This window comes from Coregonus clupeaformis, unplaced genomic scaffold (genome assembly GCF_020615455.1).
Source record: "Coregonus clupeaformis isolate EN_2021a unplaced genomic scaffold, ASM2061545v1 scaf0066, whole genome shotgun sequence".
NCBI classification, from domain to species: domain Eukaryota; kingdom Metazoa; phylum Chordata; class Actinopteri; order Salmoniformes; family Salmonidae; genus Coregonus; species Coregonus clupeaformis.
This window is the reverse complement of record NW_025533521.1, coordinates 448,768-471,141: the sequence shown is the minus strand read 5'-3', so window position 1 is coordinate 471,141 and position 22,374 is coordinate 448,768. Positions and strand designations below refer to the sequence as shown.

Here is a 22,374-nt window from a genome sequence, read left to right as displayed (position 1 = left end):
CTGGATTTTATAATGTCGTATGTTTTTCCCCCAACCCCACTTTCCATCAATTTGTATAGCAGACCCTCATGCCAAATTGAGTCAAAAGCTTTTTTGAAATCAACAAAGCATGAGAAGATTTTGCCTTTGTTTTGGTTTGTTTGTTTGTCAATTAGGGTGTGCAGGGTGAATACGTGGTCTGTCGTACGGTAATTTGGTAAAAAGCCAATTTGACATTTGCTCAGTACATTGTTTTCACTGAGGAAATGAACTAGTCTGCTGTTAATGATAATGCAGAGGATTTTCCCAAGGTTGCTGTTGACGCATATCCCACGGTAGTTATTGGGGTCAAATTTGTCTCCACTTTTGTGGATTGGGGTGATCAGTCCTTGGTTCCAAATATTGGGGAAGATGCCAGAGCTAAGGATGATGTTAAATAGTTTAAGTATAGCTAATTGAAATTTGTGGTCTGTATATTTTATCATTTCATTGAGGATACCATCAACACCACAGGACTTTTTGGGTTGGAGGGTTTGTATTTTGTCCTGTAGTTCATTCAATGTAATTGGAAAATCCAGTGGGTTCTGGTAGTCTTTAATGGTTGATTCTAAGATTTGCATTTGATCATGTATATTTTTTTGCTGTTTGTTCTCTGTTATAGGGCCAAAAAGATTGGAGAAGTGGTTTACCCATACATCTCCATTTTGGATAGATAGCTCTTCGTGTTGTTGTTTGTTTAGTGTTTTCCAATTTTCCCAGAAGTGGTTAGAGTCTATGGATTCTTCAATTACATTGAGCTGATTTCTGACATGCTGTTCCTTCTTTTTCCGTAGTGTATTTCTGTATTGTTTTAGTGATTCACCATAGTGAAGGCGTAGGCTCAGGTTTTCTGGTTTCTCTATGTTTTTGGTTGGATAGGTCTCTCAATTTCTTTCTTAGGTTTTTGCATTCTTCATCAAACCATTTATCACTGTTATTACTTTTCTTTGGTTTTCTGTTAGAGATTTTTTGATTTGATAGGGAAGCTGAGAGGTCAAATATACTGTTTAGGTTTTCTACTGCCAAGTTTACACCTTCACTATTACAGTGGAACGTTTTGTCCAGGAAGTTGTCTAGAATGGATTGAATTCTCTCTCTCTCTCTCTCTCTCTCTCTTCCCTCCCTCCCTCCCTCCCTCCCTCCAGTAACCACTGTAAACCCTTGCGACTCCACCTACAATCGGCCTCTGCAGTTCTTTCATGTCCTGCCTCGTTTCCCCAGTGGGGAAGGAGAGTCAGTTCTCGTGACTCAGTACAATCAACCGGCCGCCCCCGCGAGGGGGGGAATAGTTCTGAATACCAGCTGACCGCCAAGGACAGAGGATCAAACCCACCGCATAGCGAGTAGACATGCAAAGCGATTTGGGTTACCGGGATGGGGTTGCACTGTGGCCGGCTTGCAGTCGACTGTATGGTTATGATATGAATCACTGATAGGAGGGTTGAGTTCTGTTTTGTAGTAGAAATGTATTATTCTGGGAGCTGACTTGTCAGCCGATGTATTGTACGTTGACAGTGTGTCTGTGGTGTAGCAATGAGTTTGGTGTGTTTTGAGTGTGTGTGTGCGTGCATGTTTGAGTTTTTCCCGACCACTTGACCTGACAGAGTATATTTACAGCTGTACAACACTGACATCATGTGACATAATTTGTAAATTGAGCTTATACTGTTATTTTGCAAATATTGGGTAAGATGTAGGGTCAAATCATCAACAAAGATACAAGCAAACAGTATATTTTATTCATCATAAAATTAGTTCTCTACAGATAAATTATTCAGAAGAATAAATGGATAACATTACATAGAAATACACATGGTTTTATTGACATTTAAATTCACAGGCAATCAATGTTCTTGGTCTCAATTTGCTTTGTCATGCACAGTTGAGTTTCAGCACTGGGCTATCTCAGATGGCAGGGACTTATAGTTAAATTTATATGTCACATCACTTGGTTCTAGAAAGAAAAACACACACACATCATTAAGACTTGATGGTAATGTTGTTGTTTGTTTTTTATATAGAAAATAGCCAACAAGGAAAAAACGCTTGTGCTCTAGTCTCACCTTCAAAGCATTCGGGGATCTTGAGTTTTCCATCGATGCACTGGGTTGACACTGCATAGCCACACTTCTTCTCCTTGTTCATACAGTAGACCAAGATGACGTCCGTATGCGAGATTTTATTGGGCTCGAAATCCTTTATCCAAAATTTCCTTCCATTGTAAAGGATGCGTCCTCTTTTAATACCTACCTTGCATGGAGCTGTGGAACAAAGAGGGAAATTATGATAAATAATTATAATATTGCCTCAGGGAGCTAGGTGGAAATTACTATTTAGAATTTCAAAAACAGCAACATTCAGCTATTCAAAAACACTGATTTGATAGGTAACCAAATAAGTTTGGTTAAACAATGTAATAAAACAAAACAAAAATACAGAATTGTCACAAACTCGGTGGTCCTACCCCTGCAAACTGGCTTTATTGACCAATTCCCTGTTTTGAGACATTCGATCTCCACAGGCCCATCCAGGACATAGTCTATGTTACATCCATATCTGACAGTCTCCTTGAAGCCGTGCTCCCTCTTATCATTAATAGTCATGTAGCCGTTGTTGATGCCTGTTGGAGCTGAACAGGTCACAACTGGAAACAAAGAGAGGTCAGTCAGGGTTAGTGTGTGTTCAGAATACCACCTTAACTTCATCCACAAGCAAATCACTTGTCATTTATTACCAATTAAAGGGTGCAATTCGTAACTTTAATTTCCTCAGAGTTATCACAAACATATCTGGCCAAAGCTAAAACGAACAAACGGTTACACTAATAATAACCAATAACCCCTCAGTTTACAAAAGTTCAAGAACGAAAGTTATGAATTGCACCTTTTACGGAGGACTAAGGTGACATGAAGTGTTCAGCAATAAAAATAAAGATGTTTTATTGTCACATATTCCAGATAGATGCAGTGAAATGTGTTGTTTTACAGGGTCAGCCATAGTAGTACGGCGCCCCTGGAGCAAATAAGGGTTAAGTGCCTTGCTTAAGGGCACATCGACAGATTTTTCACCTTGTCAGCTTGGGTATTCTAACCAGCGACCTTTTGTTTACTGGCCCAACGTTCTAACCCAGGGATGGGCAACTGGCGGCCCAAGTACCAATTTTCTATTTATTTTTTATTATAATAAATAACCTTTATTTTTTCGGGGGGACAGACTCATCAGGGTCTCAGCTTACTGTTGAGAGTTAGAATAATAGAATACACAAGGTGCAATTTCGAAATTTGGTTGTGCATCTGCAGTCACTCAATTCGCCCATGTCAGCAAAACCACAAGCCACTGTGGCCCCTCATGATGAGTTCAATTTTTTTGTGGCCCCCACCACCATCAAAGTTGCCCATCCCTGCTATAGGCTACCTGCCGCCCTAGCAATACAACAGATCAGAGCCTTTCACTGATAATAATGTACCTACATTTACATTCTGGTGGCTCAGTCCAGTTTCCGTTAGTGCTGCACGATCCCCTCTCATTGCCTATGAGGGCAAGTGGAGGGAAACACTCGTAGGTCCCCCCAAAACCAAACACAGTCGTGTTGCCTGTGAACTTTCTGTCGTAGACCATTCTCCCATTTTTCGGTATTGGAGGAAGACCACATGTCACCGCTAACAGGGGGAGAGATTTCATTCCCATGCTAATTAATCAAGCACATTTTATCGAAATACGTGATATTCTCTATATTTTTAGCGTCAACATACAGTGGGGAGAACAAGTATTTGATACACTGCCGATTTTGCAGGTTTTCCTACTTACAAAGCATGTAGAGGTCTGTAATTTTGATCATAGGTACACTTCAACTGTGAGAGACAGAATCTAAAACAAAAATCCAGAAAATCACATTGTATGATTTTTAAGTAATTAATTTGCATTTTATTGCATGACATAAGTATTTGATACATCAGAAAAGCAGAACTTAATATTTGGTACAGAAACCTTTGTTTGCAATTACAGAGATCATAAGTTTCCTGTAGGTCTTGACCAGGTTTGCACACACTGCAGCAGGGATTTTGGCCCACTCCTCCATACAGACCTTCTCCAGATCCTTCAGGTTTCGGGGGCTGTCGCTGGGCAATAAGGACTTTCAGCTCCCCTCCAAAGACTTTCTATTGGGTTCAGGTCTGGAGACTGGCTAGGCCACTCCAGGACCTTGAGATGCTTCTTACGGAGCCACTCCTTAGTTGCCCTGGCTGTGTGTTTTGGGTCGTTGTCATGCTGGAAGACCCAGCCCCGACCCATCTTCAATGCTCTTACTGAGGGAAGGAGGTTGTTGGCCAAGATCTCGCGATACATGGCCCCATCCATCCTCCCCTCAATACGGTGCAGTCGTCCTGTCCCGTTTGCAGAAAAGCATCCCCAAATAATTATGTTTCCACCTCCATGCTTCACGGTTGGGATGGTGTTCTTGGGGTTGTACTCATCCTTCTTCTTCCTCCAAACACGGTGAGTGGAGTTTAGACCAAAAAGCTCTATTTCTGTCTCATCAGACCACATGACCTTCTCCCATTCCTCCTCTGGATCATCCAGATGGTCATTGGCAAACTTCAGACGGGCCTGGACATGCGCTGGCTTGAGCAGGGGGACCTTGCGTGCGCTGCAGGATTTTAATCCATGACGGCATAGTGTGTTACTAATGGTTTTCTTTGAGACTGTGGTCCCAGCTCTCTTCAGGTCATTGACCAGGTCCTGCCGTGTAGTTCTGGGCTGATCCCTCACCTTCCTCATGATCATTGATGCCCCACGAGGTGAGATCTTGCATAGAGCCCCAGACCGAGGGTGATTGACCGTCATCTTGAACTTCTTCCATTTTCTAATAATTGTGCCAACAGTTGTTGCCTTCTCACCAAGCTGCTTGCCTATTGTCCTGTAGCCCATCCCAGCCTTGTGCAGGTCTACAATTTTATCCCTGATGTCCTTACACAGCTCTCTGGTCTTGGCCATTGTGGAGAGGTTGGAGTCTGTTTGATTGAGTGTGTGGACAGGTGTCTTTTATACAGGTAACGAGTTCAAACAGGTGCAGTTAATACAGGTCATGAGTGGAGAAAAACGAACAGGTCTGTGAGAGCCAGAATTCTTACTGGTTGGTAGGTGATCAAATACTTATGTCATGCAATAAAATGCAAATTAATTACTTAAAAATCATACAATGTGATTTTCTGGATTTTTGTTTTAGATTCCGTCTCTCACAGTTGAAGTGTACCTATGATAAAAATTACAGACCTCTACATGCTTTGTAAGTAGGAAAACCTGCAAAATCGGCAGTGTATCAAATAGTTGTTCTCCCCACTGTATGATGTAATATACAGTACCAGTCAAAAGTTTGGACACACCTAATCATTCCAGGGTTTTTCTTTATTTTTACTATTTTCTACATTGTATAATAATTGTGAAGACATCAAAACTATGAAATAACACATATGGAATCATGTAGTAACCAAAAAAGTGTTAAACAAATATATTTTATATTTGAGATTCTTCAAAGTAGCCACCCTTTGCCTTGATGACAGCTTTGCACACTCTTGGCATTCTCTCAACCAGCTTCATGAGGTAGTCACCTGGAGTGCATTTCAATTAACAGGTGTGCCTTGTTAAAAGTTAATTTGTGGAATTTGAACCAATCAGTTGTGTTGTGACAAGGCAAGGATGGTATACAGAAGATAGCCCTATTTGGTAAAAGACCAAGTCCATATTATGGCAAGAACAGCTCAAATAAGCAAAGAGAAACGACAGTCCATCATTACTTTAAGACATGAAGGTCAGTCAATGCGAATAAAGTTTATTCAAGTGCAGTCGCAAAAACCATCAAGAGCTATGATGAAATTGGCTCTCATGAGGACCGCCACAGGAAAGGAAGACCCAGAGTTATCTCTGCTGCAGAGGATAAGTTCATTAGTGTTAACTGCACCTCAGATTGCAGCCCAAATAAATGCTTCACTGAGTTCAAGTAACAGACACATCTCAACATCAACTGTTCAGAGGAGACTGCGTGAATCAGGCCTTCATGGTCAAATTGCTGCAAAGAAACCATTACTAAAGTGGCGAGTGGCGCAGTGGTCTAAGGCTAAGGCTAGCTGTGCCACTAGAGATCCTGGTTCGAGTCCAGGCTCTGTCGCAGCCGGCCGCAACCGGGAGACCCATGGGCGGCGCACAATTGGTCCAGCGTCGTCACGGTTTCGGCCGAGACTGCTCCTCCTCCTGGTTCGGGCAGGCTTCGGCGTTCGCCGTCCCCGGAGTACTAGCTGCCACCGCTCTATGTTTCGTAATTTGATTGCTTTTGTCTGTCTGTTACACCTGTGTCCATTTGTGTGTTGATTACGTGTCTTATAAGATCCTTGTTTTGCACTAGAACTATTGTGTGTTGTTATGACTGCCACTGTGTCGGAGCTACGTGTTTGCACCCTGTTTGTTTTGTGTTTAGTGTTTACGCGTGTGCGTAATTTTCCCTCACCTCTTGGTGTATTTTGAGGTCGGGGTTTTTCTCGTAAACATTAGACTATTAAAGTCTGTTGGACTTAACCTCTGTGTCCTGCGCCTGACTCCTCCACCACATCCACATCGGTTCAAGTGACAGAACAACACACCACCATGGAGTCAGCAGGAACAGCGGCGGCACCCGAATCCCTGGAAGACCGGATCAACTACCAGGACACCATGATCCGGCAACTCGGGGCCGCCATGGACGAGGTGTCCAACACTCTGCGCCGATTGGTGAATCGAGAGGTGCCCACGCACTCTTACAACATCCCATCACCAACGGCCAGTCCTCCTCTCTCAGCACCGGAACCCAGTGGCATTCGGCTCTCGCTCCCGAGGGCATATGACGGTTCTGCAGCCGGGTGTCAGGGATTCCTCCTGCAGGTGGAACTTTACCTTGCCACCATACACCCGGCGCCCTCGGGATACGAGAGCGTCTCCGCCCTCATCTCCTGTCTATCCGGCAAGGCGTTGGAGTGGGCCAACGCCGAATGGAGGGGAATAGACGCCGCAACCATCACCTACGCAGAGTTCTCCCGCCGCTTCAGGGCTGTCTTCGATCATCCACCTGAGGGGAAAGCGGCGGGAGAGCGTCTATTCCACCTCCGACAGGGGAAGAGGAGCGCACAGGAGTTCGCACTGGAGTTCCGGACACTAGCGGCGGATGCGGGGTGGAATGAGAGGGCCCTCATCTACCACTACCGGTGTAGCCTACGAGAGGACGTTCGTCGTGAGCTGGCCTGCAGGGACACCAACCTGTCGTTCGACCAGTTGGTGGACATTTCCATCCGTCTAGACACCCTGCTGGCTACCCGCGGACGTCCCGAGTGGGGGTCGTCCATTCCACCCTCCAGCACCTCTGAGCCGATTCCCATGGAGCTCGGGGGTGCTGGCGCTAGAGAGAGGAGGAGAGGGAACCCGAGGGGGGCCATCCCCTGCACCACCTGTGGTCGTGGAGGACACACCGCGGCCAGGTGCTGGGGAGGGTCTCCTGGGAGAGGTGACAACAGGCCACGCACTGGGGAGACATTTCAGGTGAGTAGGCGCCCCACTTACCCAGAGCTTTCTGTTGGTCACATGAGTATTCCTGTGAGATTTCCACAGGTGGCACCTCATTCCCAGCATAAGGCTCTAGTAGATTCAGGCGCAGCTGGGAACTTTATTGATCGGGCATTTTGTTGTAGGTTAGGAATTCCCCTTCGGCCGGTAGAAGCTCCATTTCCTGTCCACGCATTAGACAGCCGGCAGTTGGGGTCGGGCCTGATCAGGGAGGTCACAGCACCACTGACGATGACGACGCAGGGGGGTCATGAGGAGATCATTCAGTTTTATCTGATTGACTCTCCTGCGTACCCCGTGGTGTTGGGCCTTCCCTGGTTAAGCACCCATGATCCTACCATAGCGTGGCAACAGAGGGCTCTTATGGAGTGGTCTGCCCAGTGTGTAGGGAGATGTCTAGGTGTTTCCGTAGGGGCGACATCGGTAGAGAGTCCGAACCAAGTGCCCGCACTGCGCATTCCCCCCTGAGTATGAGGATTTAGCACTCGTGTTTAGCAAATCGAGGGCAACACGGCTACCTCCTCATAGACAAGGGGACTGTGCGATAAATCTCCAGACAGGAGCGGCTCTTCCACGGAGTCGTGTGTATCCCCCTGTCTCAAGAGGAAACAGCGGCTATGGAGACTTACATAGCCGAGTCCTTGGCACAGGGATACATACGGTCCTCCACTTCCCCGGTCTCCTCGAGTTTCTTCTTTGTGAAGAGGAAGGACGGGGGATTGCGCCCGTGTATTGATTACCGTAGTCTCAATCAGATCACAGTTAAATACAGTTACCCACTTCCACTGATTGCAACGATGACGGAATCATTACGCGGAGCGCGGTTCTTCACAAAGTTGGATCTCAGGAGCGCGTACAATCTGGTGCGCATTAGGGAGGGGGATGAATGGAAAACAGCATTTAGCACCACCTCGGGTCGTTACGAGTATCTCGTCATGCCATACGGGTTAATGAATGCTCCTTCAGTCTTCCAATCCTTTGTTGACGAGATTTTCCGGGACATGCATGGGCAGGGTGTAGTAGTTTACATCGACGACATCCTAGTGTATTCTTCTACACGAGCCGAGCATGTAGCCCAGGTGCGCCGAGTGTTGAGAAGACTGTTGGAGCATGACTTGTATGTCAAGGCAGAGAAATGCCTGTTCTTCCAGGAGTCCGTCTCCTTTTTGGGTTATCGGTTGTCCGCGTCTGGTGTGGAGATAGAGGTAGACCGGGTATCGGCCGTGCGTAATTGGCAAACTCCAACCACTGTAAAAGAGGTGCAGCAGTTCTTGGGTTTTGCTAATTACTACCGGAGGTTTATTCGGGGTTTTGGACAGGTTGCAGCTCCCATTACGTCCCTGCTAAAGGGGGGTCCGGTTCGTTTGCAGTGGTCGGCTGAGGCGGACAGGGCATTTGTCAAACTAAAGAACCTGTTCACCTCGGCTCCTGTGCTGGCGCATCCGGATCCCTCTTTACCATTCCAAGTAGAGGTAGACGCGTCCGAGACCGGTATTGGGGCAGTTCTGTCACAACGGTCCGGCACGCCACCTAAACTCCGCCCCTGTGCGTTCTACTCCAAGAAGCTCAGCTCGGCGGAGCGCAACTATGATGTTGGGGACAGGGAGCTGTTAGCCGTAGTCCAGGCCCTAAAGGTGTGGAGGCATTGGCTTGAGGGGGCTCAACACCCTTTCCTCATTCTGACTGATCACCGTAACCTGGAGTACATCCGGGCAGCTAGGAGATTGAACCCTCGTCAGGCTAGGTGGAACATGTTCCTAACCCGGTTTGTTTTTAAGATCACATACATCCCTGGGTCCCAGAATGGTAAGGCAGACGCCCTGTCCCGGCGGTATGACACAGAGGAGAGGTCCAACGAGCCTACTTCCATATTGCCGGAGTCTTGTTTGGTGGCTCCGGTGGTATGGGAGGTCGATGCGGAAATCGAGCGGGCACTGCGTACCGACCCTACTCCCCCGAGTGTCCTGTGGGGCGGACGTACGTTCCGCTCGAGATTCGTGATCAACTTATTTATTGGGCTCATACATCACCCTCCTCTGGACATCCAGGTATTGGCCGGACCGTGCACTGTCTTAGCATGAAATACTGGTGGCCAACGTTAGCTAGGGATGTGAGGGTTTATGTCTCCTCCTGTTCGGTGTGTGCCCAGTGTAAGGCGCCTAGACATTTGCCCAGGGGTAAGCTACATCCCCTGCCCGTTCCACAACGACCATGGTCCCACCTATCGGTGGATTTCGTAACCGACCTACACCCCTCCCAGGGGAATACTACCATTTTGGTCGTTGTGGATTGGTTTTCCAAGGCCTGTCGTCTCCTTCCCATGCCGGGTCTCCCTACTGCCCTACAAACCGCTGAGGCCCTATTTACCCATGTGTTCCGGCACTATGGGGTCCCCGAGGATATAGTGTCTGACCGAGGTCCCCAGTTCACCTCCAGAGTTTGGGGGGCGTTCATGGAACGGTTGGGGGTCTCGGTAAGCCTTACCTCGGGGTATCACCCAGAGAGCAATGGGCAGGTGGAACGTGTCAACCAGGTTGTGGGTAGGTTTTTGAGGTCCTATTGCCGGGACCGGCCGGAGGAGTGGTCTAGGTTCATCCCCTGGGCAGAGATGGCCCAGAACTCTCTCCGCCACTCCTCCACCAATTTAACACCTTTCCAGTGTGTTTTAGGTTATCAGCCGGTCCTGGCACCATGGCACGAGAGCCAGATCGAGGCCCCTGCGGTGGACGAGTGGATTCGGCGCTCGGAGGAGACGTGGGGCGCTGCCCATGTCCATCTGCAGCGTGCCATCCGTCAACAAAAGGCGAGCGCCGATCGCCACCGCAGTGAGGGACCGGTGTACGCACCGGGAGATCGAGTCTGGCTCTCGACTCGAAACCTGCCCCTCCGCCTGCCCTGCCGGAAGCTGGGTCGGCGGTTTGTGGGGCCCTTCAAAGTCCTGAGAAGATTGAACGAGGTGTGTTACAGGTTACAACTGCCTATAGAGTATAAAAATATTAACCCCTCGTTCCATGTGTCTCTTCTCAGGCCGGTGGTAGCTGGCCCACTCCAAGAAGATGAGATAGGAGTGACCCCTCCGCCCCCTTTGGACATCGAGGGGGCCCCGCGCACAGGGTCCGGACCATCTTGGACTCGAGGCGCCGGATGAGTGGTCTCCAGTATCTCGTGGAGTGGGAGGGGTACGGTCCGGAGGAACGGTGCTGGGTGCCCAGGAGGGACATACTCGATCCATCCCTCCTGACTGAGTTTCACCGTGGGCATCCCACGCGCCCGGGTCCGCGTCCTCCTGGCCGTCCCCGAGGCCGGGGTCGGCGCACGGCTGGAGCCGCGCGTCAAGGGGGGGGTACTGTCACGGTTTCGGCCGAGACTGCTCCTCCTCCTGGTTCGGGCAGGCTTCGGCGTTCGCCGTCCCCGGAGTACTAGCTGCCACCGCTCTATGTTTCGTCATTTGATTGCTTTTGTCTGTCTGTTACACCTGTGTCCATTTGTGTGTTGATTACGTGTCTTATAAGATCCTTGTTTTGCACTAGAACTATTGTGTGTTGTTATGACTGCCACTGTGTCGGAGCTACGTGTTTGCACCCTGTTTGTTTTGTGTTTAGTGTTTACGCGTGTGCGTAATTTTCCCTCGCCTCTTGGTGTATTTTGAGGTCTGGGTTTTTCTCGTAAACATTAGACTATTAAAGTCTGTTGGACTTAACCTCTGTGTCCTGCGCCTGACTCCTCCACCACATCCACATCGGTTCAAGTGACAAAGGTAGGGGAGGGTTTGGCCGGCAGGGATGTGGGTTCGTTTCCCACGGGGGGCCAGTATGAAAAAATATATATATATATACATGTATGCATTCTGGATAAGAGCATCTGCTAAATGACTAAAATGTAAAGGACACCAATAATAAGAAGAGACTTGCTTGGGCCAATAAACACGAGCAATGGACATTAGACCGGTGGGACTATCATTTGTTTTTCAACAGGACAATGACCCAACACACCTCCAGGCTGTGTAAGGGCTATTTGACCAAGAAGGAGAGTGATGGAGTGCTGCATCAGATGACCTGGCCTCCACAATCCCCCGACCTCAACCTAATTGAGATGGTTTGGGATGAGTTGGACTGCAGAGTGAAGGAAAAGCAGCCAACAAGTGCTCAGCATATGTGGGAATGCCTTCAAGACTGTTGGAAAAGCATTCCTCCTGAAGCTGGTTGAGAGAATACCAAGAGTGTGCAAAGCTGTCATCAAGGCAAAGGGTGGATACTTTGAATCTAAAATCAAAAAGTGTATTTTGATTTGTTGAACACTTTTTTGGTTACTAGATGATTCCATGTGTGTTATTTCATAGTTTTGATGTCTTCACAATTATTCTACAATGTAGAAAATAGTAAAAATAAAGAAAAACTCTTGAATGAGTAGGTGTGTCCAAACTTTTCACTGGTACTGTATGAATATGAATAATATAGCCTACAGTAAAGCTATTATTCAAATCTCAAGTTTTATACATTGTAGAATGCTCTTTACAATTACAGCAATAAAGCCACATTTACATTTACATTGTGCTTTGTAATGTATGCATTATCAATGTGAGTTTGTATGCATTATCAATGTGAGATAATGTTTAATAATTACTGTTAAGTGCTAGAGTAGTTATGTATTTCAGCATAAGGCAGAAACGTACGTGTACACTTCGGTGGTGGCTCACTCCATTGTCCGTCATCCAAGCACTCAATCCTACTGGCACCTTGCAAGGTATACCTATAGACCACAATCACATTACCGTAATCTGTCAAATAATAGTGGCCACAATATTAGGTGTCTGGGTATACAGTGATTTCAACTTTGACCTACTTTACATTTCTTTGATACAATAACATGTTATATACTTTGACAGCACAGAGAGGTGACCAGTCGTCAATGAGACATTAAAATGTGTAAATCCCCATACCCCTCATGGCAGGTGTAGTTGATGGTACTCTGGTAGACAATGTCCACAAACTCCATGTCTCCATGGTCTAGTGCTTTTGGGAAAGAGCATCTCATTGCTGCATCAGAATTTTAAAAAAAAGATTTAGTCAGCATTGCTCAACAGTTCCATCAGTATGAGTGTCAACTGATAATACTTGTAATATACTGAGTATCAACTGATAATTATTGTAATATATTGAGTATTAAGTGATAAGACATGGAATATACTGAGTATCAACTGATAATACTTGCAATATACTGAGTATCAACTGATAATACTTGTAATATACTGAGTATCAACTGATAATACATGGAATATACTAAGTATCAACTGATAATATTAGCAATATACTGACTATAAACTGATACTACTTGCAATAAAGTGAGTATCAACTGATAATAAATGGAATGTTTTTTGAGTATCAACTGACAATGCAAGAGTATCAAATTATGATACATGAACAATAATACTGTTTTCGGTCAAACTTTATAACAGCAACCTACTTGAGCACTTGAGTCTAGACTCGGACCAGTCTCCGCTAGCAGTGCAGATTATTGTGCGAGAGCCTGAGGTGGGTGTATATCCACGTTTACACGACAGCACCACCTTGTCTCCGGGGGAGTACACCCTCTGGTGCCCCTCCGGTTCCATACCGTCAATCAGGGGCGGGCGGCCACATTCTGAGGGGGCAGACAGGCAATGGGACAGGTCAATAAAACGCGCACGCACGCGCACACACACACACACACACAGAGAAAACATGGACACACAGGTTAACCAAAGAAGTGTCCGTGCAACTCCCCAGACATGAAGTTGACATGTTACTGATAGTCTAGTGATAGTTTGTTGAGCATAAAGGTAGGTGGACTTTTAAAATAAAGTGTATTTTTCGCTTCATTTTACAGTAACTGAAAGTATTCTTCAACATAACACAAGCCCATTTGTTTAAACACACCCTGACAACATGTTCACTGAGAGTACTTAGGAATATTGAACAGCATACAGCACAGAAACAAAAAAGTATTCTAAATCAATAGGCCAAAACACTGGCACATATATATGAACAAAAATATAAACGCAACATGTAAAGTGTTGGTCCCATGTTTCATGAGCTGAAATAAAAGATCCCAGAAATGTTCCATATGCACAAAAAGCTTATTTCTCTCAAATTTGTTGCACTAATTTGTTACATCCCTGTTAGTGAGCATTTCTCCTTTGCCAAGATAATCCATCCACCTGACAGGTGTGGCATATCAAGAAGCTGATTAAACAGCCTGATCATTACACAGGTGCACCTTGTGCTGGGGATAATGAAAGGCCACTCTGAAATGTGCAGTTTTGTCACACAACACAATGCCACAGATGTCTCAATTTGAGGGAGCGTGCAATTGGCATGCTGACTGCAGGAAATGAGGCAAATGCATGAGGCAAATGGTGGTCACACCAGATACTGACTGGTTTTCTGATGCACGCCCCTACTTTTTTTAAAGTTATCTTTGACCAACAGATGCATATCTGTATTCCTTCATGTGAAATCCATAAATTAGGACCTAATGAATTTATTTCAATTCACTGATTTCCTTATATTTACATTACATTTTAGTCATTTAGCAGACGCTCTTATCCAGAGCGACTTACAGTTAGTGAATAGATTTTTTTTTTTATACTGGCCCCCCGTGGGAATCAAACCCACAACCCTGGCGTTGCAAACGCCATGCTCTATCAACTGAGCTACATCCCTGCCGGCCATTCCCTCCCCTACCCTGGACGACGCTGGGCCAATTGTGCGCCGCCCATGAGTCTCCCGGGCGCAGCCGGCTGCGACAGAGCCTGGATTCGAACCAGGATCTCTAGTGGCACAGTTAGCACTGCGATGCGGCGCCTTAGACCACTGCGCCACTCAGGAGGTATATGAACTGTAACTCAGTAAAATCGTTCAAATTGTTGCATGTTGCTTTTATATTTTTGTTCAGTGTAGATACCATAATAATAGATACTGTACCTTTCTTGGATGTCACTGGTGTATACAAGGCAAGCAGACAGATCAGCAGCAAAACCAGACTTGGTGCCATCGTCTGTGGTGTGGAGAGAGCGTCTCTCCTCTCTGGTTTCAAGGGTAAAAATTGGAACGTCGTTGGAGCTCCCAACGCTTTGTGTTACTCAAGGTAAACAGATAAGGGTCGATGACAACGCAGAATGAGGCAACCTCTGGCTCTTTTAGTCTGTTTCGTAATTTACTGTAATACACCAGACCGAGTCTCCCGAGTGGCGTAAGGCACTGCATCGCAGTGCTAGGTGTGCCACTAGAGATCCTGGTTCGAATCCAGACTCTGTCGTAGCCGTCAGTGACCGGGAGACCCATGGGGCAGCGCACAATTAGCCAGCGTCGTCCAGGGTAGGGGAGGGAATGGCCAGCAGGGATGTAGCTCAGTTGGTAGAGCATGGCGTTTGCAACGCCAGGGTTGTGGGTTTGATTCCCACGGGGGGCCAGTATGAAAATGTATGCACTCACTTAACTGTAAGTCGCTCTGGATAAGAGTGTCTGCTAAAATGTAAAAATGACCCTTACTGGTTATATGGCAGGATTGCCCTGCCCCCATTCCTAGTACACATCAACATCACCAGTTCTCTGTAACTTTTCACCAAATCATGGTTGCAAAAGAGAATGTGCCTTCAATCCATTTATGTGGTATGATAAAGTTGACTGAAACCATTCTAGCACTATAACATTGATGCGGCTAGATGATGCAGTGGTGTAGATCTACATATGCAGACCTACTACTATGCATCTTTGTGTGATTTTATCTGTTAACAGTAGGGAATGCATTTGTAATCTCATACAGTTTGTTTGTTGTTCTTGTTGCAAAAGTGCAAGAGTTCAATCAGATATCGAGTTCAAGTCAAAACAAAGGTATGTTTACTCTTAGTTAAAAAGTAACTTGTTTTTCTCTCTCAAAACTGCAGAGCCCTTTGTGTATGAGCAGAGCTTCCAAATACTGTAATCCTATACTGACATCTAGTGTTGTTTTCAGGTAACATGTACTATACTATACAGGCAATCAAATTCAGGCTCATTCAAGTTATGGAAACAATCAACAGGTTATTAACAAAAGCAAGGCTGGATTATTTGGACACAAAGTCACATTTATTTGTAATTTATTTGCCCTATCTTTCCTCTTCGTATTGTGTTTATTTTGTTAGGTCAGCAGGACACATCGCAATCTCAGATGGAAGTGATTTGGGCTTGAGGGTGTACTCCATCTTGCCTGGTTCTAAGAGAAAGACAGACACACAAACACATTTGGAATTTTAGTTGTGAGAATATGAAGGACTCAACTAAACAGCATTTGGGAAGCTTTGAAAATGTGATGGCAGCGACCACAACACATTTTACTCTGTGTCGTGTTCATTTGTCACCAAAACAGAAGAAATGGACTGAAACATGGAGACTGCCAACACTTGTCCAATAAGAAACACTCATTTTCGATTTACGTGGTAGTAAAATGTTTTAAAACATGCATGCCATAATGAACGTGACCATGTTATTTTGGTACGACGGGCCTCACCTTTAAAGCATTCTGGGGTATTGAGTGTGCCGTCGTTGCATTGACTTGCTACTGGAATGCCACACTTCAGCTCCTTGTTCAGACAGTAGAACACAACAGGCTCCCCGTGAAGGACTCTATTGGGTTTCAAATCCCCAATCCAGATCTTCTTGGCGTTGTAGAAGATGCGACCTCTGTTGATGTTAACTTTACAGGGGGCTGCAGTAACGTGAAGACAAGCAAAGCAACATTACTTTCAGTTTAGAATTGAATAGGAATAGAATGAAATGGAATAAATCATGGAAATTCTTCATTTTCTTCTGTATCAGTACCCAACACACCACACCACGTACACCACACATATAATAGGTTGGTCAGCCACACAGCAGTGCCCCCACAAGGAGACGTTTTGGGAATACAGTGCCTTGCTCAAAGTCACAATGGCAGAATGCTCTCATTACGCAATCATTTCAGTCATCGAAGATTAAATAAATGGTTGCTGATACACATCTAATCACATGTAAGTCAACAAGCTGGTTCGATATACAGAAACACACAAGTGACATTCCCACAAGTGTAAAAACAGTGCAACCTTTTCTATGACTCAATGGCTCAGGTGTGAAGTTTCCCCTATGTACAGCAGAGGAGGCTGGTGGGAGGAGCTATAGGAGGACGGGCTAATTGTAATTGCTGGAATGGAATAAATGGAACAGAGTCAAACATGTGCTTTCCATATTTTTTTATGTGTTTGATACCGTTCCATATATTCCATTCCAGCCATTACAATTAGCCCGTCCTCCTATAGCTCCTCCAACCAGCCTCCTCTGATGTACAGATCTAGGGTCAGCTTCCCCTCCCTCAATCCTAACCTTAACCATTAGTGGGGGAAATATAAAACTGACCGAAGATCAGCGTCTAGGGGCAACTTCACCCTACACTGACTCATTGACTCACCTCTACAAACGGGCAAAGTGGACCAGTTGCCTGTATTCTGACACTGTATTTCCTCAGAGCCGTCCAGAACGTAGTGTTCCTGGCACTGGTACTTGACCTTCTCCTTGTAGCCAGCCTCCCTCATCACAGCAAAGGTGATGAAGCCGTGGTCTATCGTTGGTGGGATGGAGCAACTCACCTCTGCAACAGGTCAGAAAAGTAATGGGCTAGTGAAAGTGTATTAACAATGCAATAACCTATTTCAAGTAATATTGTCAGGGTTAGTCTACATTATTGAAATAATTGTTAAGGTGTAAACAGAGGAAGACAGGATTATGCAAATTGATCAATTATCATCGCTTGGAGTGGATGAGCAGTTAGCGATAACCATTTTAGAGAATCATCATCAGGGCCGGCTCCAGGCATAAGCAGTTCCCATACCGCTAGGGGCCCCCCATTTTATTTTATTTGTATTTATTTTTTACATTGTAGAATAATAGTGAAGACATCAAAACTATGAAATAACACCTATGGAATCACGTAGCAACCAAAAAAGTGTTAAACAAATCAAAATATATCTGGTTTTAGTGGGACTATCATTTGTTTTTCAACAGGACAATGACCCAACACACCTCCAGGCTGTGTAAGGGCTATTTTACCAAGAAGGAGAGTGATGGGGTGCTGCATCAGATGACCTGGCCTCCACAATCCCCCGACCTCAACCCAATTGAGATGGTTCGGGATGAGGTAGACCGTAGAGTGAAGGAAAATCAGCCAAGAAGTGCTCAGCATATGTGGGAACTCCTTCAAGACTTTTGGAAAAGCATTCCAGGTGAAGCTGGTTGAGAGAATGCCAAGAGTGCGCAAAGCTGTCATCAAGGCAAAGAGTGGCTACTTTGAAGAATCTCAATTGAATTGTTTAACACTTTTTTGGTTGCTACGTGATTCCATATGTGTTATTTCATAGTTTTGATGTCTTCACTATTATTCTACAATGTAAAAAAATTGTAAAAATAAATAAATAACTTGAATGAGTAGGTGTGTCCAAACCTTTGACTGGTAGTGCATGTAATAATGTGCCCCAAAAGATCATTGATAATTAATCAGTGGTTCAACCAGAAACAATTTCTCAACCAATGAGCTTTGTTCATGATGGAACAGACCATTTTTGCTTGTGCTGCAACTGTCTGCACCTACCCTCGCATACTGGTGGCTCAGTCACGTTTCCACTGGCCAGGCACGATCCTCTCTCGTTGCCAATGGGAGCTCTTGGCGGCAAACACTCATATGTCCAACTCTGTCCGTACCGGGTTTCACTGCCGGTGAACTTCTTGTCATAGACAATTTTACCATGCTTAGGTGCTTGAGGCAGAGCACAACTCACAGCTGGAGGGAAGAAATATAAAAAATAATTGAGACACTATATTTTCATATTTAGGCACAATGGAGAAAAGCAAGGTTACATTCCTGAGGTATGGTAAAGAGATATACCTTTACACATTGGTGGTGGTGCACTGAGGGTACCGTCGTGTAAACACACGCTCTCATTGGCTCCTATCATGACGTACCTGAAGAACACAAATTCTTATTGGTCTGAGATGCATAGTCAAAATGTAGTCAGAACTAAAACACACTGTATTTCCCTCACCCGTCATCACAGGTGTAGTTGAGTACACTCTTGAATGGCACGTCAATCATCCCTGGCTTTTGCATAGGCTTGGGGAGAGGGCACATCTTTGCTGTGTCAAAAATGTATAAGATTCATGTGGATATGTTGTAAAAATACAATTAAAATAAATAGTATGGACTGTCCATGGTACTGTATAGGTGACTTTAGGGTTCCAAAATTCTCAGAAATGTTCCCAAAATTCCCAGGTTTTCCAGAAATCCCAGTTGGAAGATTCCTTGAATCAGGGGCTAATAAGCAGGAAATCTGGAATCCTCCAACCAGGATTTCTGGAAAATCCAATAATTTACCTGAATTTTTGTGACCATTGGTGGACTTATGCTTTACATTATATATTGGATGTTTTGTGAATGGGGTGGAACTTACGAGAACACACAAGGTCCAGTTTGGTCCACTCTCCCGAGGCAGAGCAGGTGATCCTGGCTGTTCTGGCTTTCCCAGGTATGTATCCACGCTCACACGCCAGGGTCACCTCTTCTCCAATCTCATACACACGCTTTAGGCCCAGCGTATCTATACCGTCGGTCACGGGCGGGCGGCCACATACTGAGGATAAATGGGAATATTGATAGACAAACAATGTTACCCTGTATATTATATAAAAACAAATATATGAAATACAGCTAAAGCATAGGTTACTGAGTCTTGTGAACCAACACTGTAATATATATTCTGTAATTGAAAAATATAGCATTAATCAAATAATTTGCACTGTACCTTTCTTGGATGTCACTGACGTATACAAGGCAAGCTGGCAGAGCAGCAGCAAAACCAGGGTTGGGTTCATCTTCTGGGGGGTTGAGAGAGACTGTGTACGTTCTCCCAGCAGCGGATGGTGAAAAATGTAGATGGTCTGTTCAAAAGCCCTGAAAGTCTGATCCAATCAGATCGGCTGAAATAGGCTTCCATTGATTGAACCCAAAGTTCAAAGAACATGCATATTTACTCTGAGTTGAAGGATAACTTTCACTCGGTACACTATATATACACGTACACCCACACTACAATGATTCAGAATCATAACATGTATCAGCTGTATGAAATACAGGTTTCATTCATGTAATACTAATACTTTTAAAAAACTAATTCAAATTCAATTTGGTTTCTTAAGGGGAGGCTGTGCAGTCTTGCCCTACCTGTGTCGTTCAGATAGGACAGGTTAAGCCTGATTCAAATGCTATTTATTTTGACTATTGCCCAGTGTGTATATTGATTGATTGATTGCTTCTGTGGACAGGTGTCTTTTATACAGGTAACAAACTGAGATTATGAGCACTCCCTTTAAGAGTGTGCTCCTAATCTCAGCTCGTTACCTGTATAAAAGACACCTGGGAGCCAGAAATCTTTCTGATTGAGAGGGGGTCAAATACTTATTTCCCTCATTAAAATCAATTTATAACATTTTTGACATGCGTTTTTCTGGATTTTTGTTGTTGTTATTCTGTCTCTCACTGTTCAAATAAACCTACTATTAAAATTAAAGACTGATCATGTCTTTGTCAGTGGGCAAACATACAAAATCAGCAGGGGATCAAATACCTTTTTCCCTCAATGTAACTTATACTATACCACAGGTCTATATAGTCTACCAGCCTAACTGTTTATCCTGCCCTCTATCCACCATTCATAGTGACAATAGTGGTAGGTGGATCATTTGTCCAGATCTGCAATAGCTATCATACCACACATAAAAGCATTCAAAGCTGCATCGATTTATAATATGAATCCACAAGAACAAATATGAATAGCTGATAGGCAGCGGAAAGGCATCATTGCAGCATGAAAGAACAGTGAAGAAATGAGACACGCAGCTCAAAAAGCTCCCCTACTTATCTTGTTTAGGGACAACTCAATTATCCTACCTAGACTAGCCTACAACACCACAATGCAATGAATAATTGCTTTATTGTTTTTAAAAAGTGAGTACAAACTTCTACTCTAGGCTACAGTGAAAATGTAATTAGAATAAAGGTGCAAAAGCCCTGTGATTTGAATGTTTCATTCCATTTGGATCAGTAGTGTGTCTACTCTCGATAGTTTATAAGGTCTAGAAAAGGCACAATAGCAGGCCAGTCTGGCTGTATTCTTACTTCTGATACTGAGAGTCTGTTGCAGATCATCATTCTCCCAAGTCGTCCTATAATAACGAGGCCAAATATGCTCCCGGCAGGAAAGCTTAATGCGCGCTCCTCTCCAATCCGAGCGGCTATTCCTCAAGCACCTACAGTGGCTTGCGAAAATATTCACCCCCCTTGGCGTTTTTCCTATTTTGTTGCCTTACAACCTGGAATTAAAATTGATTTCTGGGGGGTTTGTATCATTTGATTTACACAACATGCCTACCAGCTTGAAGATGCAAAATATGATTTATTGTGAAACAAACAAGAAAGACAAAAAAACTGAAAAATTGAGCGTGCATAACTATTCACCTCCCCAAAGTCAATACTTTGTAGAGCCGCCTTTTGCAACAATTACAGCTGAAATTATCTTGGGGTATGTCTCTATAAGCTTGGTACATCTAGCCACTGGGATTTTTGCCTATTCTTCAAGGCAAAACTGCTCCAGCTCCTTCAAGTTGGATGGGTTCCGCTGGTGTACAGCAATCTTTAAGTCATACCACAGATTCTCAATTGGATTGAGGTCTGGGCTTTGACTAGGCCATTCCAAAATGTTTCCCCTTAAACCACTCAAGTGTTTTGCTTTAGCAGTATGCTTAGGGTCATTGTCCTGCTGGAAGGTGAACCTCCATCCCAGTCTCAAATCTCTGGAAGACAGAAACAGGTTTCCCTCAAGAATTGCCCTGTATTTAGCGCCATCCATCATTCCTTCAATTCTGACCAGTTTCCCAGTCCCTGCCGATGAAAACAGCATGATGCTGCCACCACCATGCTTCACTGTGGGGATGGTGTTCTCGGGGTGATGAGAGGTGTTGGATTTGTGCCAGACATTGAGCTTTCCTTGACGGCCAAAAAGCTCAGTTTTAGTCTCATCTGAACAGAGTACCTTCTTCCATATGTTTGGGAGTCTCCCACATGCCTTTTGGCGAACACCAAACGTGTTTGCTTATTTTTTTCTTTAAGCAATGGCTTTTTTTCTGGCAACTCTTCCGTAAAGCCCAGCTCTGTAGAGTGTATGGCTTAAAGTGGTCCTATGGACAGATACTCCAATCTCCGCTGTGGAGCTTTGTAGCTCCTTCAGGGTTATCTTTGGTCTCTTTGTTGCCTCTCTGATTAATGCCCTCCTTGCCTGGTCTGTGAGTTTTGGTGGGCGGCCCTCTCTTGGCATGTTTGTTGTGGTGCCATATTCTTTCCATTTTTTAATAATGGATTTAATGGTGCTCCGTGGGATGTTCAAAGTTTCTGATATTTTTTTATAACCCAACCCTGATCTGTACAACTTTGTCCCTGACCTGTTTGGAGAGCTCCTTGGTCATGGTGCCACTTGCTTGGTGGTGCCCATTGCTTAGTGGTGTTGCAGACTGGGGCCTTTCAGAACAGGTGTATATATACTGAGATCATGTGACAGATCATGTGACACTTAGACTGCACACAAGTGGACTTTATTTAACTAATTATGTGACTTCTGAAGGTAATTGGTTGCACCAAATCTTATTTAGGGGCTTCATAGCAAAGGGGTGAATACATATG

General features: G+C 44.8%; 2 protein-coding genes across 3 annotated transcripts; both read right to left on the bottom strand.

The window, feature by feature from the left end:
- Positions 1-1,735: 1,735 nt before the first annotated feature.
- Positions 1,736-14,788, bottom strand: LOC123483296 (beta-2-glycoprotein 1-like). Of its 2 annotated transcripts, XM_045212977.1 has the most exons (8): positions 14,565-14,788; positions 13,066-13,242; positions 12,542-12,638; positions 12,275-12,351; positions 3,489-3,677; positions 2,483-2,662; positions 2,082-2,279; positions 1,736-1,972 (listed from the first exon to the last, which is right to left on the bottom strand). In XM_045212977.1, exons 1-8 carry the CDS (start codon positions 14,632-14,634, stop codon positions 1,908-1,910), a joined length of 1,053 nt encoding a protein of 350 aa, XP_045068912.1. In that variant the 5' UTR covers positions 14,635-14,788; the 3' UTR covers positions 1,736-1,907. The 2 variants fall into 2 exon arrangements, with proteins under 2 accessions (XP_045068912.1, XP_045068913.1); XM_045212978.1 differs by lacking the exon at positions 3,489-3,677.
- Positions 14,789-15,685: 897 nt separating this feature from the next.
- LOC121533156 (beta-2-glycoprotein 1-like) lies at positions 15,686-19,565 on the bottom strand. The gene is made up of 8 exons (XM_045212959.1): positions 19,445-19,565; positions 19,094-19,273; positions 18,689-18,779; positions 18,532-18,608; positions 18,238-18,426; positions 17,062-17,241; positions 16,129-16,326; positions 15,686-15,834 (listed from the first exon to the last, which is right to left on the bottom strand). The coding sequence occupies exons 1-8, from the start codon at positions 19,512-19,514 to the stop codon at positions 15,752-15,754; spliced, it is 1,068 nt and encodes a 355-aa protein (XP_045068894.1). The 5' UTR covers positions 19,515-19,565; the 3' UTR covers positions 15,686-15,751.
- Positions 19,566-22,374: the final 2,809 nt, after the last annotated feature.